At 29.5% G+C, this 12843-nt stretch overlaps 2 protein-coding genes across 2 annotated transcripts; both read right to left on the bottom strand.

Moving 5' to 3' along the window:
- Positions 1–754: 754 nt before the first annotated feature.
- LOC112785393 (E3 ubiquitin-protein ligase RZFP34) lies at positions 755–3376 on the bottom strand. The gene is made up of 11 exons (XM_025828868.3): positions 2674–3376; positions 2495–2582; positions 2333–2392; positions 2211–2243; positions 2034–2111; positions 1891–1934; positions 1750–1790; positions 1578–1660; positions 1323–1484; positions 1187–1228; positions 755–1106 (listed from the first exon to the last, which is right to left on the bottom strand). Exons 1-11 carry the CDS (start codon positions 2760–2762, stop codon positions 951–953), a joined length of 876 nt encoding a protein of 291 aa, XP_025684653.1. The 5' UTR covers positions 2763–3376; the 3' UTR covers positions 755–950.
- A 2460-nt stretch (positions 3377–5836) lies between these two features.
- On the bottom strand, positions 5837–9425 carry LOC112792805 (uncharacterized). The gene is made up of 2 exons (XM_029297542.1): positions 6808–9425; positions 5837–5912 (listed from the first exon to the last, which is right to left on the bottom strand). The coding sequence occupies exons 1-2, from the start codon at positions 9423–9425 to the stop codon at positions 5837–5839; spliced, it is 2694 nt and encodes an 897-aa protein (XP_029153375.1).
- Between the last annotated feature and the right edge of the window lie 3418 nt (positions 9426–12843).

The raw sequence follows: 12843 nt of genomic DNA, 5'->3' as shown, positions 1-12843 counted from the left end.
AATATAGATAATTTTAAATTTCAAGGACCAAAATGAGTAATCGCGTGAATCTCACGACCAAAATGAATATTTAGGTTGATTGGGCCCAGATTTGTATAATGTGAGATTAGCAGCAAACATAAACAAGCCCAAAATAAAAAAATAGGGAATAATACATGGGCTATTTGAACCACCAAAAAGGAAATGGGCTATTAGATATTTTAAGAGAAAATCATAAATACATCCATAATTTTGTACTCTCAAAAACATTTCCCTGAGACAATTGAATTTACAGAAAAAAAATAGTTGAAAACTTATTTGTATTTAAATTTGGCGAGAGATTCAGTTGTTTTCACAATAAATGTTAAATTTTTTTGTCATTGTCTCTTATTTGAAATACTCTAAATTATATGATTGGTTTTAAAATATTAATCTTTAATAATACATATTAATAATTACAAGTATAAAACAAATTTGCTCATTGAGTGTCAAATTAAGTTAGGTCAAAGTCCACTTCTCCTTTTATTTTGACCTATTTTTGTTGTTGACCCAACTTGAAAATTTTATCAAATTATTCAAACCAACCCATTATAAGACTTGACTATATTAGCAACCCTTAGTTGTGTTCTAATTTCTTTTAATTTTTGTATCTACTCTAAACATTTTTCTGTTTCAACTCCACTTATGATGGAAATTGTGAAGCTATGCCACAATTTTCCATGTCACTAGCAACTAGGATAAAATCATTCAGCAAAGATTCATATAAGAAAGAAAGTTATAACAACAACATTGCACCATAACATATAAAATTCCAAGTACAAAATTTGGAGCTTGAACAAGCCTTGTGCCTTCCTCTATAACATGAGCAAAAGAATTCTACCAAATGATAACCAATAAAGTGGTCCGGTCCAGTCCGGTCCGGTCTTGTCCGATCCGATCAAGCCGAGTGCTCCGGCAAGGTCCAATAACACTCACCTAACCATCTCAGTGACTCTTGAAGAACATGAGGTAGCAGGGCTCCCCTGTATCTGCCTTGTATTGTAAGAGTTGCAACTTAAGCATTTATGTGCCACAACATGGAATTGCACTTGAGAATTCACTCCACAATCATTACACAGAATCCACACCTGATATTTTGATTAATACATCAATATTCAAATCCTTTGATCAAATAATGTTATGTTAATAAAAATTGATTGTTACTTACCATCTTGTTTTTGTAGGTTTCTGGCATTGGAGTTGAGGCAATCTGATAAAAAAATATGTTTAAATATCATCCTTCTATGAAGAAACCTAATATATTTGATGTGCCTAAATTAAGGAAAAAATTGTGATACACATACCACTTGATCAAGCTTCTTCCATAAACTTGACATGTCACAAATGGATTTGGAGCAAACCGGACAAGAGTACCTATGATGTCTTTCCATCTCTTTGACACACTCCAAATGTATGGTATGCCCACAAGGCAACACAGTAATATCCCTTAATGTCTCAAACAGATACTGAAAATTAAACAAAAACCAAACAAAATGAAATCATGGGGTTCTTCCCAAAACATTTTACCATAATAAAAGAATAGTCTTTATAGTTTATACCTCAAAGCAAACAGGACAATTGTGATGCATTGCTCTTTCCACACAGCGATGACCAGCTTCCATTATTTTAGAGTAGCAGCACCCTAAAACATATAATGATTAATTTACAATGATCAAGAAAAAAGATATAACTATGCAGAGAAAGCAGTAAGGAACAATGAATGAAACTCACCACATTTCTTGCAATGGAAAAAGTTATCCTTTCCTCCAGTTCTGTAAGAGAGATTATTGATCAAACTCTGTTTAGCTTTGTGGATATAATTAATTAAACAATAACAAAGTAGCAAAAACTGAATGAAGAAATTAAATTTACCTGCAGATGCCACAATCATCACAGTGGTACTGGTTCTTTGAAACCTGATCAAAGACAACAAAATTTTAGTACAAGAAGCACAAATTAAATAAGAAAAAGTAGTTCAATCAATGAATCTATCAATCTAGGATTGGAGAACTTACATCATCATCAAAGAATTTGCAAGTACCACAAAAATACTTGCCCATGCATACCCCACAGTTTATGCAGTTCTGTTGAACCTGAAAAGTGAAAACCATTACAAAAAATCACCAATCTGAATAATAAATAACTTCAGCCATATACATATAGATTGCAAAGTTAAGATGTTATGGACTTACATCTTGTTCTGTATCACACACAGAACAAATGACCTGAAAAGTAACCAAATAATCATCATTAACATGTTATAATAACCATCTCTGATTAACAGAAGAGAGTTCTAATGAAATTGAATGCAAACCTTGTTAATTTCATGGCGTGGGATATCATGACGATCCTTAACATTAATCTCCTCAGAGTTCTGTCAAAAACAGAAAACAGAAACAGAAACAAAACAATAAGTAACATTTTCTGCAACAACAAAAAGAACAAAACATGATGAATTAAAAGAATTTCAACACACCTTAGCATCGTTGTGGCAATGCCTACAATCAAAAACCTCATCACAACATGGTGCTCTGATCTTGCATCTCCTTCTGTAATGTTTGCACCTAAAGATGTAAAAACTCGACAACATCAGAATCATCAAATAAAATAAATAAAAATGTGAACTTGATAAAAATGAAAAAGGTTAATACATACCCAAAATTCTCAATTCCAAGTTCCATTGGAGAAACGTGTTTGGAGCTGGATTCAGCAGAAGAAGAAACAACTTCAGCCTTGGTTTCCATTACTATTACTATGATGATTTAAACGGTATAATATAAATGATGAGAGAGAGAGAGTGTGTGTGTGTTTGTGACATTTAATAAATATATTTATATAAATTATATTATATGACTAAAATTTAGAATATTAGTTAATAAAGACAACCCATGACTCTCTGTTGTGTTGTTTTGTGCATCAACTTAATCCAAATCTGACTTGGCTACACGTAATTAAATTATTGGTAATTGGTGACATAGGATAAGAAAAAACAACACCAATAATGCAACTTGTGACAAACAAAATATCTACCATAAATCGGAACCAAGTGGGCTACAATAAATTATTATTACTACCATATATAAAAATTATATTTTGCTAATAATGAATTTTTAATGTTAGCAAACACAGAAAAGATAAAATTTTGAATGTTTTAATAATTTGTAATTTTGAAAATTAACAATATTTAAATCTTAATATGAAAAAAGGTGGCGAGTCCACGTGTGCATGTTGACAAATGTGGGACTTGAAAAAATCTAAGGAGAAGAGTAAGGGAAAGTCTTTTCTTTGTTGATATTTTCTGCTTTTTTCATTGACTAATTAATTTGAACAATTATTGAACTTATCTAATAATTCACCCATCAATCATGGCAACAAGTTTTGTGTTAAATAATCAATGGAGTGAAGAGATAAGCATTGTGAAAGTAAGGCACCAACATGGTTTTCTGTTTTGGGTTTGCGGCTTGCTCCTTGTATTGGTAGATAAAATAATAAAATATTAATTAAATTAATTCAATAATTGCAATCAATATTGGAGAGTTTAGACTTTAGAGGTAAAAGGAAAACGTGGCGGATTTTGAGTGGTTGCAAAAGTTGCAGTTGAGACCTATCCCAAATAATTGTTGGAATATGTACGGTATCCATAACACATTATATAAAAATTTTAAATATATTAAAAATATCGATATTCTAATTATTTTAATTATTAATTTAAATTATAAAAAATATATATAATATATATTAATTAAAATTAATTATTAAAATAATTGAAATATCGGTACATTTAAAACTCTTTTCACATTATATACTCTTATGTTTATTATTTCGGCCTCTAACTTTATAGGAAGGAAATAAAAATTGTGGCGGAACATGAAGCCTAATTAGAACTAATAATAATAAATCATTGGTGAACAAATCTTCATGTGCACAAAGATAAAAAAGAAGATAAGAGCAAATTGGAATATGAATAAAAGAAAGTTAGAAAAAAGAGGATTGGTAGATAAGTATGTCTATATTCAAGTTGACAAAAAGAGGAACGAACATGTGAGGAGGGAAAAAAGTATTCATCAATGTGTTTATTATTATCTTATCTATTATTTATCAATAACTGTATTCTTCCACCTTTATTTATTTATTTGGTAGTGAGAAGGAGATTTTTTTCATTCTTTTAAACTAGGATATCTATTTTTTCACTTTTTTAAACTATAATTTTATTTATTTATTTATTTATCTATTTGGTGGGTTCCCTTTAATTTTTTTCCCATCAATAAATCAAGGACTAATTTATTATGAATTTAAGTTTTATTTTATTTTATTTTTTTATTTTTTTTATTTATCCAAACGGTATCTCCTAACCCGACAGGTTAAGGACTAATTCGTCGCGGATCTGAGCTCCATTTGATGGTCTGTTGCTGGTCAATGAGTTGCTGCATGTACAAAGCGGGGTTTGAACTCCCGACACTTGCTTAAGCGGACGAGTGAACTGATCATTCGAACAACCAAGTTGGTTTTAATTGGTTAGAAATTTAGTTGGATTCTTTCATCTTTATTATTAAAATTTTTTACTATTAGGCTTGTCATTATTTTTTGGCTTAAGCATTGGTCTTGTCTATTAGGTTATGATCCAGACTAGTAGTTTTACACAAACTAGCGGCTCAACAGGCACTACCGTGCCTGTTCAACCGCTTTTTTTATGAGATTTAAAGTTAATTATTTCAATGAATTTTAAAATTTTAAATTCGAATAACATACAAATAATAATATAGAATAATCTATAACAATATAAAAATGTTCAAATTAAAATAATCATATATTACCTATCTATAAACAATAACAATATGAAAATGATTTAATTATAATAAACACATACATCACCTATCTACAAATCTACAAATAACATAATTCATATAAAATAATTATTACAATATTATTTTATCTTCTTCTATCTAACTCAAAGTCATAAAAATAAATAGAAAAATACGATTGTTTACAAAAAATGAGCCATATTTAAAAGTCACTTTTTTTTCTTTGTTTAGGGACCTTTTTTTTTAAGTGGTAAACTAAAGTACGGATCTGTATTTGAAGAATATTTCTTGTGCCTACAAAAAGTGTAAAGAAGAAAAATAATTATGCCTTTTTTTTGTGATTATATATCAAACTATAAGTAAAAACGTTAAGATAAATCTAAAGTAATTTCTGAATTTGTACCGAGAAAAAATCTTTAGCAATTCCTCATACATCTCCTTATCAATAGATTCTTGAGCCTTGAAGAACTACAAAATTTAGAAATCAATAAAATATACCATATGCCAATACAAATTTCATTATATTTGAACGAAAAAGTTAACAATAAAAAATATAAAACCTGCAAAATTGAAATTTCTTGTTTGAGGTTGGATTTCCTACACATGCACAACAAAAGAAGCCATTAAACCCTCTGTAGAGCATTCAAATCTATAAGTATCCGATATTACCTCTATTTTGGGTGGTTTCTTAATCTAATGATAGGTACCTGCAATGTTGTTCTTTACTAACATCAGTTGATTCCGCTCCTATGAGTTTGTTGCTGGAAAAAGAAAAATGTTTAATTTATTATCCGTAGTTTAAAATTATTTTTTGTAACTTTATTCAACATGAGAAACATAATCTCCGTTACAATCTCAGAGTAACCTTTTAATATTTTAGGCATATACTTTTTTCCTTCATATTTTATTAGTAAAAGAAGAACATAGAAGGGGATAGATAATAGGCATATCAATAACATTCTGATTACGATGATTGTGTTACCTTGTATGTTGTTGGAGCAGTATTTCCTTTTTTATCATCTTCCAGAATTGGGTCTTGTCTGTTTTAACCGTTCCTCCCCAGCCAATAGAATAAATTTGAAGGGAATGAACCTATTAGATAACATATGATTATGATTACTAACATAGAAATAGAAGTATGTATATTGAATGCAGTTTTGACAGTAATTAATTTAAAAAATTACTTTATTGTCTATTGGTTGGATTGATGCAATTGCTTGCTCATCTTTCCATGCACTCCAGAGATTTTGGAATCCTTCTTCCTGTAATTGATATTTGTTAATATATTTCTAGTATATATATAGTATGTCTTAGTTAATGATAATTAGTACGTACCTGTTGCATAAAACAAATGTTCAAGGTGGTTGTCTTTATCTCCTGGCATATATTGATGAGCTCCTTTGAAATCAAATTGTCTATTAAAAAATTATTAGTCGTTAATCCTTAATAAATTAAAGTTTGTATACACATATATATATATATATATATATATATATATATATATATATATATATCAATGAAAAAGATTTAAAGATTAAAATTATATGTAGACTGAATTGTACCAAGAAGTAACTACACACACTTACTAAGAACATAAATTACCTGTGGGAAAGGTAACAATATTTCTTTGAAAACTATATTTCTGGTAAATTCTCCACTTGTTCCATCTATTTTTCCTTCTTTGACTAAAATTTTTGTAGTTGACTGAGAAATACTTCGAGACAGAGCAACATATAATTGGCCATGGCTAAATACATGTTTAGGGAGATAGATCCCTACTTTAGGAATTGTCTGTCCTTGTGATTTGTTTATTGTTATTGCAAAACTCAACCTTACAGGAAATTGCTTCCGGATAAGGATAAATGGCAGTCCTGTATTTTCTGTTGTTTTGTGTTTTATCCTAGGCAAGAAAGCTCTTCTTCCACAGTGATGACCGGTTAAAATTTCTACGTCCAACATGTTTTGAAAAGTTCCACGACATAGTAACCTTGTACCATTGCATAAGCCGGCCTTAGGGTCTATGTTTCTCAATAACATCAAAGGTGCACCTCTTTTTACCTTCAACACATGAGGTGGCAACCCGCCTGTAGAAATTGAGTTAAGATATTCTTGTTGATATAAATTATTAGCATCTCCTTCTACTTCATCAAATGAGACTAAATTTCGTTCTTCTCCTGGAAACTGGTTGATAATTATATCATTAAGCTGTTGCACATCATGATTTTTTGGCGTCAATATTGCCCTTTCTACCATGTAAGAAGCGTCCCACCCATGAGATTGTAAGTTTGGAAATATTTCTTCTATTAACTTGTGTAACGATGTTTCACCCTCCCACGGAATTGCCATATTTGCTTGTATCCGTACAAAGTCTTCATGTATGGTGGGTTCAATTCCATCACCAATGCGCATAAGGTACTCAGCAAAAACATGATCATTAGAAGATCGCATATTTTGTCGCAAATGGAGAATTTTAGTGGAAGCCCATAATTGAGACTTAACTATAGAAGCTGAAATCATTTGTGACTTACTACCTTTCGGTACCACAGGCAGTACTTGGCGGAAATCTCCTCCCATCACCATCACTTTTCCTCCAAATGGCATATCGTTTGCTAATATATCTCTCAGAGTGCGGTCTAATGATTGCACCGATTCTTTATTTGCCATAGGTGCTTCATCCCAGATGATTGCCGTTGTTTGTCTAATCAGCTTTGCAAGATCTGATTGTTTGCTTATGTTGCAAATGGATGATGGTTCTGCATTAATTGGGATCTTAAACCTAGAATGAGCTGTTCGACCCCCAGACAATAATGTTGCGGCTATTCCTGATGATGCAGTTACCAAGACAATATGACCCTTATTTCTCAATTCTGCAATTATAGCTCTGTAAAGAAATGTTTTGCCTGATCCTCCTGGCCCATCAACAAAGAACACTCCACTTTCTCTTCGATCAATTGTATTCATAATGCACTTGAAAGCTTTAGACTGGTCATTGTTCAATCTTGTTACGGAACACAGGTCTTCCCGGGGTACTTCGACAGACAGTTCTTCTTGGATAACTCTGGGTATCGAGTTGTCATTGTCATTTTCATGAGTTAGAGCTGGCAAATCGTATTGTGTAATCTGTTTTCCGTGCTGAAGGAGTATATCATTTATATCCCTGAGTAGCCGATTTGTGAACACTAAGGCTGTTGTGGTGCTGGTTGACGGATAATCATCCACCATATATGAAAAAAATTCATCCCATAAGCTTCTTACATCTGTAGGCTCACAAAATATTAAGATGGTTGCAAACAACCTTCGTAAAGCACATGGCAATCGTAAAACAGATGCCTCAACCAAACATTCACAGATGCTACTGTCACTCTCTAACAATCCTCGATGTTGAGCAGATTGCTTGAAGGACGAATATTGGATCCCATTCACTGTTAGCAAGTCATCCCAACTGATTGGTCCTCTGACATTAGATAACAGAATACGCAAATAGAATTTTTCTCCTTCTGAAGGTGATACAGTATAAATTCTACCGATGGATCTCCTCTGTGTCTTGCGCCGACGCCATTCCTTTTCCTTGTTGTGCCAAGTGTAATACTCTGGAATTTCCCTGTACAAAAGATGCCTAGATTGTTGGTCCTCCTCACGATTTAGAGCAAAGAACTCAGTGAGCATTGTTCTAGAGAAATAATCATCATTAAGTATTTCAGGAATGGTTTGGTGATCATAGAAGCTCACTTGATGTTGATTTGGCAAATGAATTTGTAACCTTTCCACTGATGGATACAATCGGTAAAGGTTAAATTTAAATATTCTCCAACATGCCTCTGGAGCAGCAATCCATCTTGCATCAACAAACTGTTGGACCTCGTCAACATTAGAACTGTTGTGAACTTCCATTGCAACCCGGTCTGGACCCTTGTAGCAATATTTGTAGAGATACTTTATACTCTTGATGCTACTACATATCTCAACATTAATATGGCAATCATACTTTAGTAGTAGCCAAGGGTTGTACGGAACTACCCATCTATTGTCAACCGTGACATTTTGGTTAATTTGTACTGGAGTGTCGAATCGTCGCCTATATTGCGGATATGAGTCGTCACCTCTTCGTGTTTCTGCTGCGAACTCTTTTGGGTAGTTGCGTTTACATTTGCCATTTTTCATGCAGGGTGAGGATTGATCAAATGTACCGCAAGGACCATGAATCATATGTTTTAGCACAGCATCATGTAGGTGTGATTCTACTTCTTTAGATGGTATCTCTGCACGTACCAAACTATCATAATGCTCCGGGTCAATTAACTTGTCATTGTTTTCTAAGATTAGCAACATATGTACATGTGGTAACCCTCTTTTTTGAAACTCAGTGACATAAATATAGCTCTTCACCTTTCCCAAGACACCCTTAGTAATTACATCCTCTTTCAGCTGTTCAAATTTGGCTCGAAAAATTCTTGTTGTTAGATCTGGACGATCTTGTGGAGTTTGAACTGGGTTGAGTTCTGAAGTTATTTCAGTCCAAGATGGATTGCATGTCATTGTGAGAAAAATATCTGGCTTTCCCTCTTTAAGAACAATTGCCATTCCATCTTCATATCGTTGGGTCATGTCGCGACGGCTACCAATGAACGACGATGGTAATATTGTTCTTTTTCTTCCAACATTTTCTGAAGACAAATATATAGAGAAATATTATTAGTTTTAATAATTATTTTGGGTAATTCTTAATGATTTTCGAAGTAGCAATTAGATACAATAATATTTACCTGCATTAGTTTCTCCTATGTGCAAAGCATCTTGTAAACCTTGGTATAATTCAGCCCGTAATTTCTTCTGTCTATTTCGAACCCATCTTAACTTTCCGGTTTCAATTTTCACATAGTTATCAACAACATATTGTTAATAATTTAATTAACAATATGAAAATAATTTGGCATTTTTATATTATGTCTCTTTCTCTCTTTTTCAATTTTATTATAATTTAAACTTTATAAATAAATAAAAATTTAAATTTTCAAATTCAAAAAAATTTTTACAAAAATTTATTCTAATCACATATATAGTACACAATAAAAATAATTCACAAAAAACTTAATCTATTTCCTTAAAAATAGTCAAATTTAGCTAACATTAATTTTTTAATTTCTTTTCATGCATATGGTAAATCATTATATATAGGAAAAAGCTTATCTAAATCTATAAGTACAATAGAAATATATTATTTCTTAATTTTGATGTAATTTTTTTTAATCTTAGTATGCAGTTTTATTTTAGATCTTATTTAAATTAAATTTATTAAATTTTTGTCAAGATTAAATAGTAACTCTTTTTATAATAAAGGTTAAGTAGGCATTTTTCAGTGTTATTATTGATTCAAGAATGATGGAAATTTTATTAGTTCTTATTTCAAAGGTTGAATCACTGGTATTTATGAAAGATTTCAGGCCGATTAATCTCTGTAATGTAGTTTACAAGATCATCACAAAGATCCTTGTTAATAGACTAAATAAATTCCAGAAGTTTTACTGAGATTAATATAAACGTTGCAATATGATGGTCAAGCTTTAATGTATATATTTAAATGTGGCATTAAAAAATAAAATGACGTTGAATAAACACTTTTGTAGGCTTATTAGTTATTAATCAAACATGAGTAACCTACTTTACAATAAAGTAATATATAAAATACGAAGAGTTTGAAAACGGCAGCAGAGATCTGAAAATTAAAGAAATTATTCCATTAAAAAATAATTAATAAACTTTGAAACGATATGACATGAATGCATGTTTCCTTCTTTCAAATGTATTCATAATTCGTAATATTATATTTATTATTTTTATGTACAACAAATTCGATTCATCTAATTTAATTTCAAGGATTGTAGTTATATTTTTTTAATTTTCCAAATATATTATATATATTAAATATAGATATTAAAAAAATGATGAATTTAACTACCACTTAATTTTTTTAATATACTTTTGGATTTTTCTGTCAATTTAGAACTATCTATTTATTTTTTTAACCGCTAGCTGAAAATCATGCACAAATTAAATAATTGAATTATGGCTAATTTACTAGCCTTTACCAATTGAATTGACCTTCACAATTCAAAATCGAGGCACATGGATAAAAAAACTCCAAATAAGTACCGTATACGATGGCAAAATTGATTTAGATTACAAATTATTATTATTATTATTATTATTATTATTATTATTATTATTATTATTATTATTATTATTATTATTATTATTATTAGCTGTTGTAATAATAGGATACATGTTAGGTACGTCAAAAATATATTAAGAGCCACTTAAATAAAGATGATAAAAATGTCTTTTTATAAAATATTTTTTAAAAAATTAAAATTTAACACATATAATTAATTAAATTGTGATATTTTTATTAAAATTAGACCAAATAAATTAGTGTAGCCAAAAAATTAATAAATTAAATTTTAAATTGATATACATTAATATTTTTTATAAAAAATACTACAATATTTTTATTATAAAAATAATTAAAATACTCCTATTAAATATATATATATATATATATTAATTTTGAAAATTCTAAATCCTAACCTTATGACGACAGAAAAAAAAAGACTAGAATTTAAAATTCTCAAAATTAATATATATAATAAGAGTATTTTAGTAATTCTCTATAATAAGAGTATTGTAGTAGTTTTTTATAAAAAATAATATTAATTTAGACCAATTCGAAATTTGATTCACTAATTTTCGGTTAAATTAATTTGTCTAACTTAATTTTGACAAAAATAACATAATTTAATCAATTATATGTGTTAAATTTTAATTATTAAAAAATACCTTAAAAAAAAGACGTTTTAGACGTCTTTATTAAAATCACGAAAGATTCCCAAATATATTAGTATAATGTATTAATAATGAATATGCTAATATACATGATTAAGGTCATTTTCGCTTAGATTCTGCACAATAATATTGTGGCCTCTTAGGTAAACTAAACTTCAAAAGGTAACTTAACCTTAAACATGACTCTATAAAGGTGCGTCTAATATGACTTCACGAAAATATTATAAGGTTAGTACAATAAATTATTAGATAACAATTGTAATTACGCATGGCATGCACGTAATAAAATTATAATTATAATTTTAAGTTGTTTTATTAAAATTAATTTAAATTATAATAATTTGATTAATAAAAAAAATAATGAGCTATGTATTGTTTATTTTTTTAATTTAGTGTTAATTGTATTAACTCTAAAATAGTTATTAACTGGTTTTAGTAATCTACTTTTTTTAATAAATCAGACATATATACTGGATGTGATCATAAATAGTTTAGTAATACTTAAATTCACGACAAATTGTTATAGGTGAAAGAATATATTAAAATCAGCTGAAAATGAACAACAAATTATTAGAGAATTCTGCCAATGAGTAATGGCTCAAATGGCATAATCTTTCCATACTCAATTAAGAGGTTGCGGGTTCGAGTCTCCTATCTTTGGTAAAAAAAATATTAGAGAATTCTAATGTAAAAAGTTCTCGAGTCTCCTATCTTTAGTAAAAAAAATATTAGAGAATTCTAATGTAGAAAGTTCTCCAATAAATAATAAATAATTTTAACCCACTAAATAACAACTCAAAACTATCCTTTGATGCTTGCAAAATATACTTAAAACGAATTTTTATGATAATTCTAATATTCTCAAGTTATAAATGTACAATAAGAATGCATTATCCGCTAGCACATAGAATTTGTCAATCTTTTAAATTGATAATAATAAATTTTAATAATGTTACCTAGATTATTTTTTTATTAATAATAGGCTTACCATTGTAATTATTTTTTAGTGAGAGTACATAAAGAGTACATAGTATATAAAGTGTAATAACTGAACAAATATTTTCAAAAAGAATTTTTTATTCTCTTCAACAATGAGAAGAACTGATTTTTTTTTCTCTCTTAATCCCTTCTAGTTCATCAAACCATCAATATCACAACTTGTATGACTACTTCATTGATATAT

Source organism: Arachis hypogaea, chromosome 3 (assembly GCF_003086295.3).
Source record: "Arachis hypogaea cultivar Tifrunner chromosome 3, arahy.Tifrunner.gnm2.J5K5, whole genome shotgun sequence".
NCBI lineage: Eukaryota > Viridiplantae > Streptophyta > Magnoliopsida > Fabales > Fabaceae > Arachis > Arachis hypogaea.
Note: the sequence above shows the minus strand (reverse complement) of the source record. Positions and strands in the feature narration are given on the sequence as shown.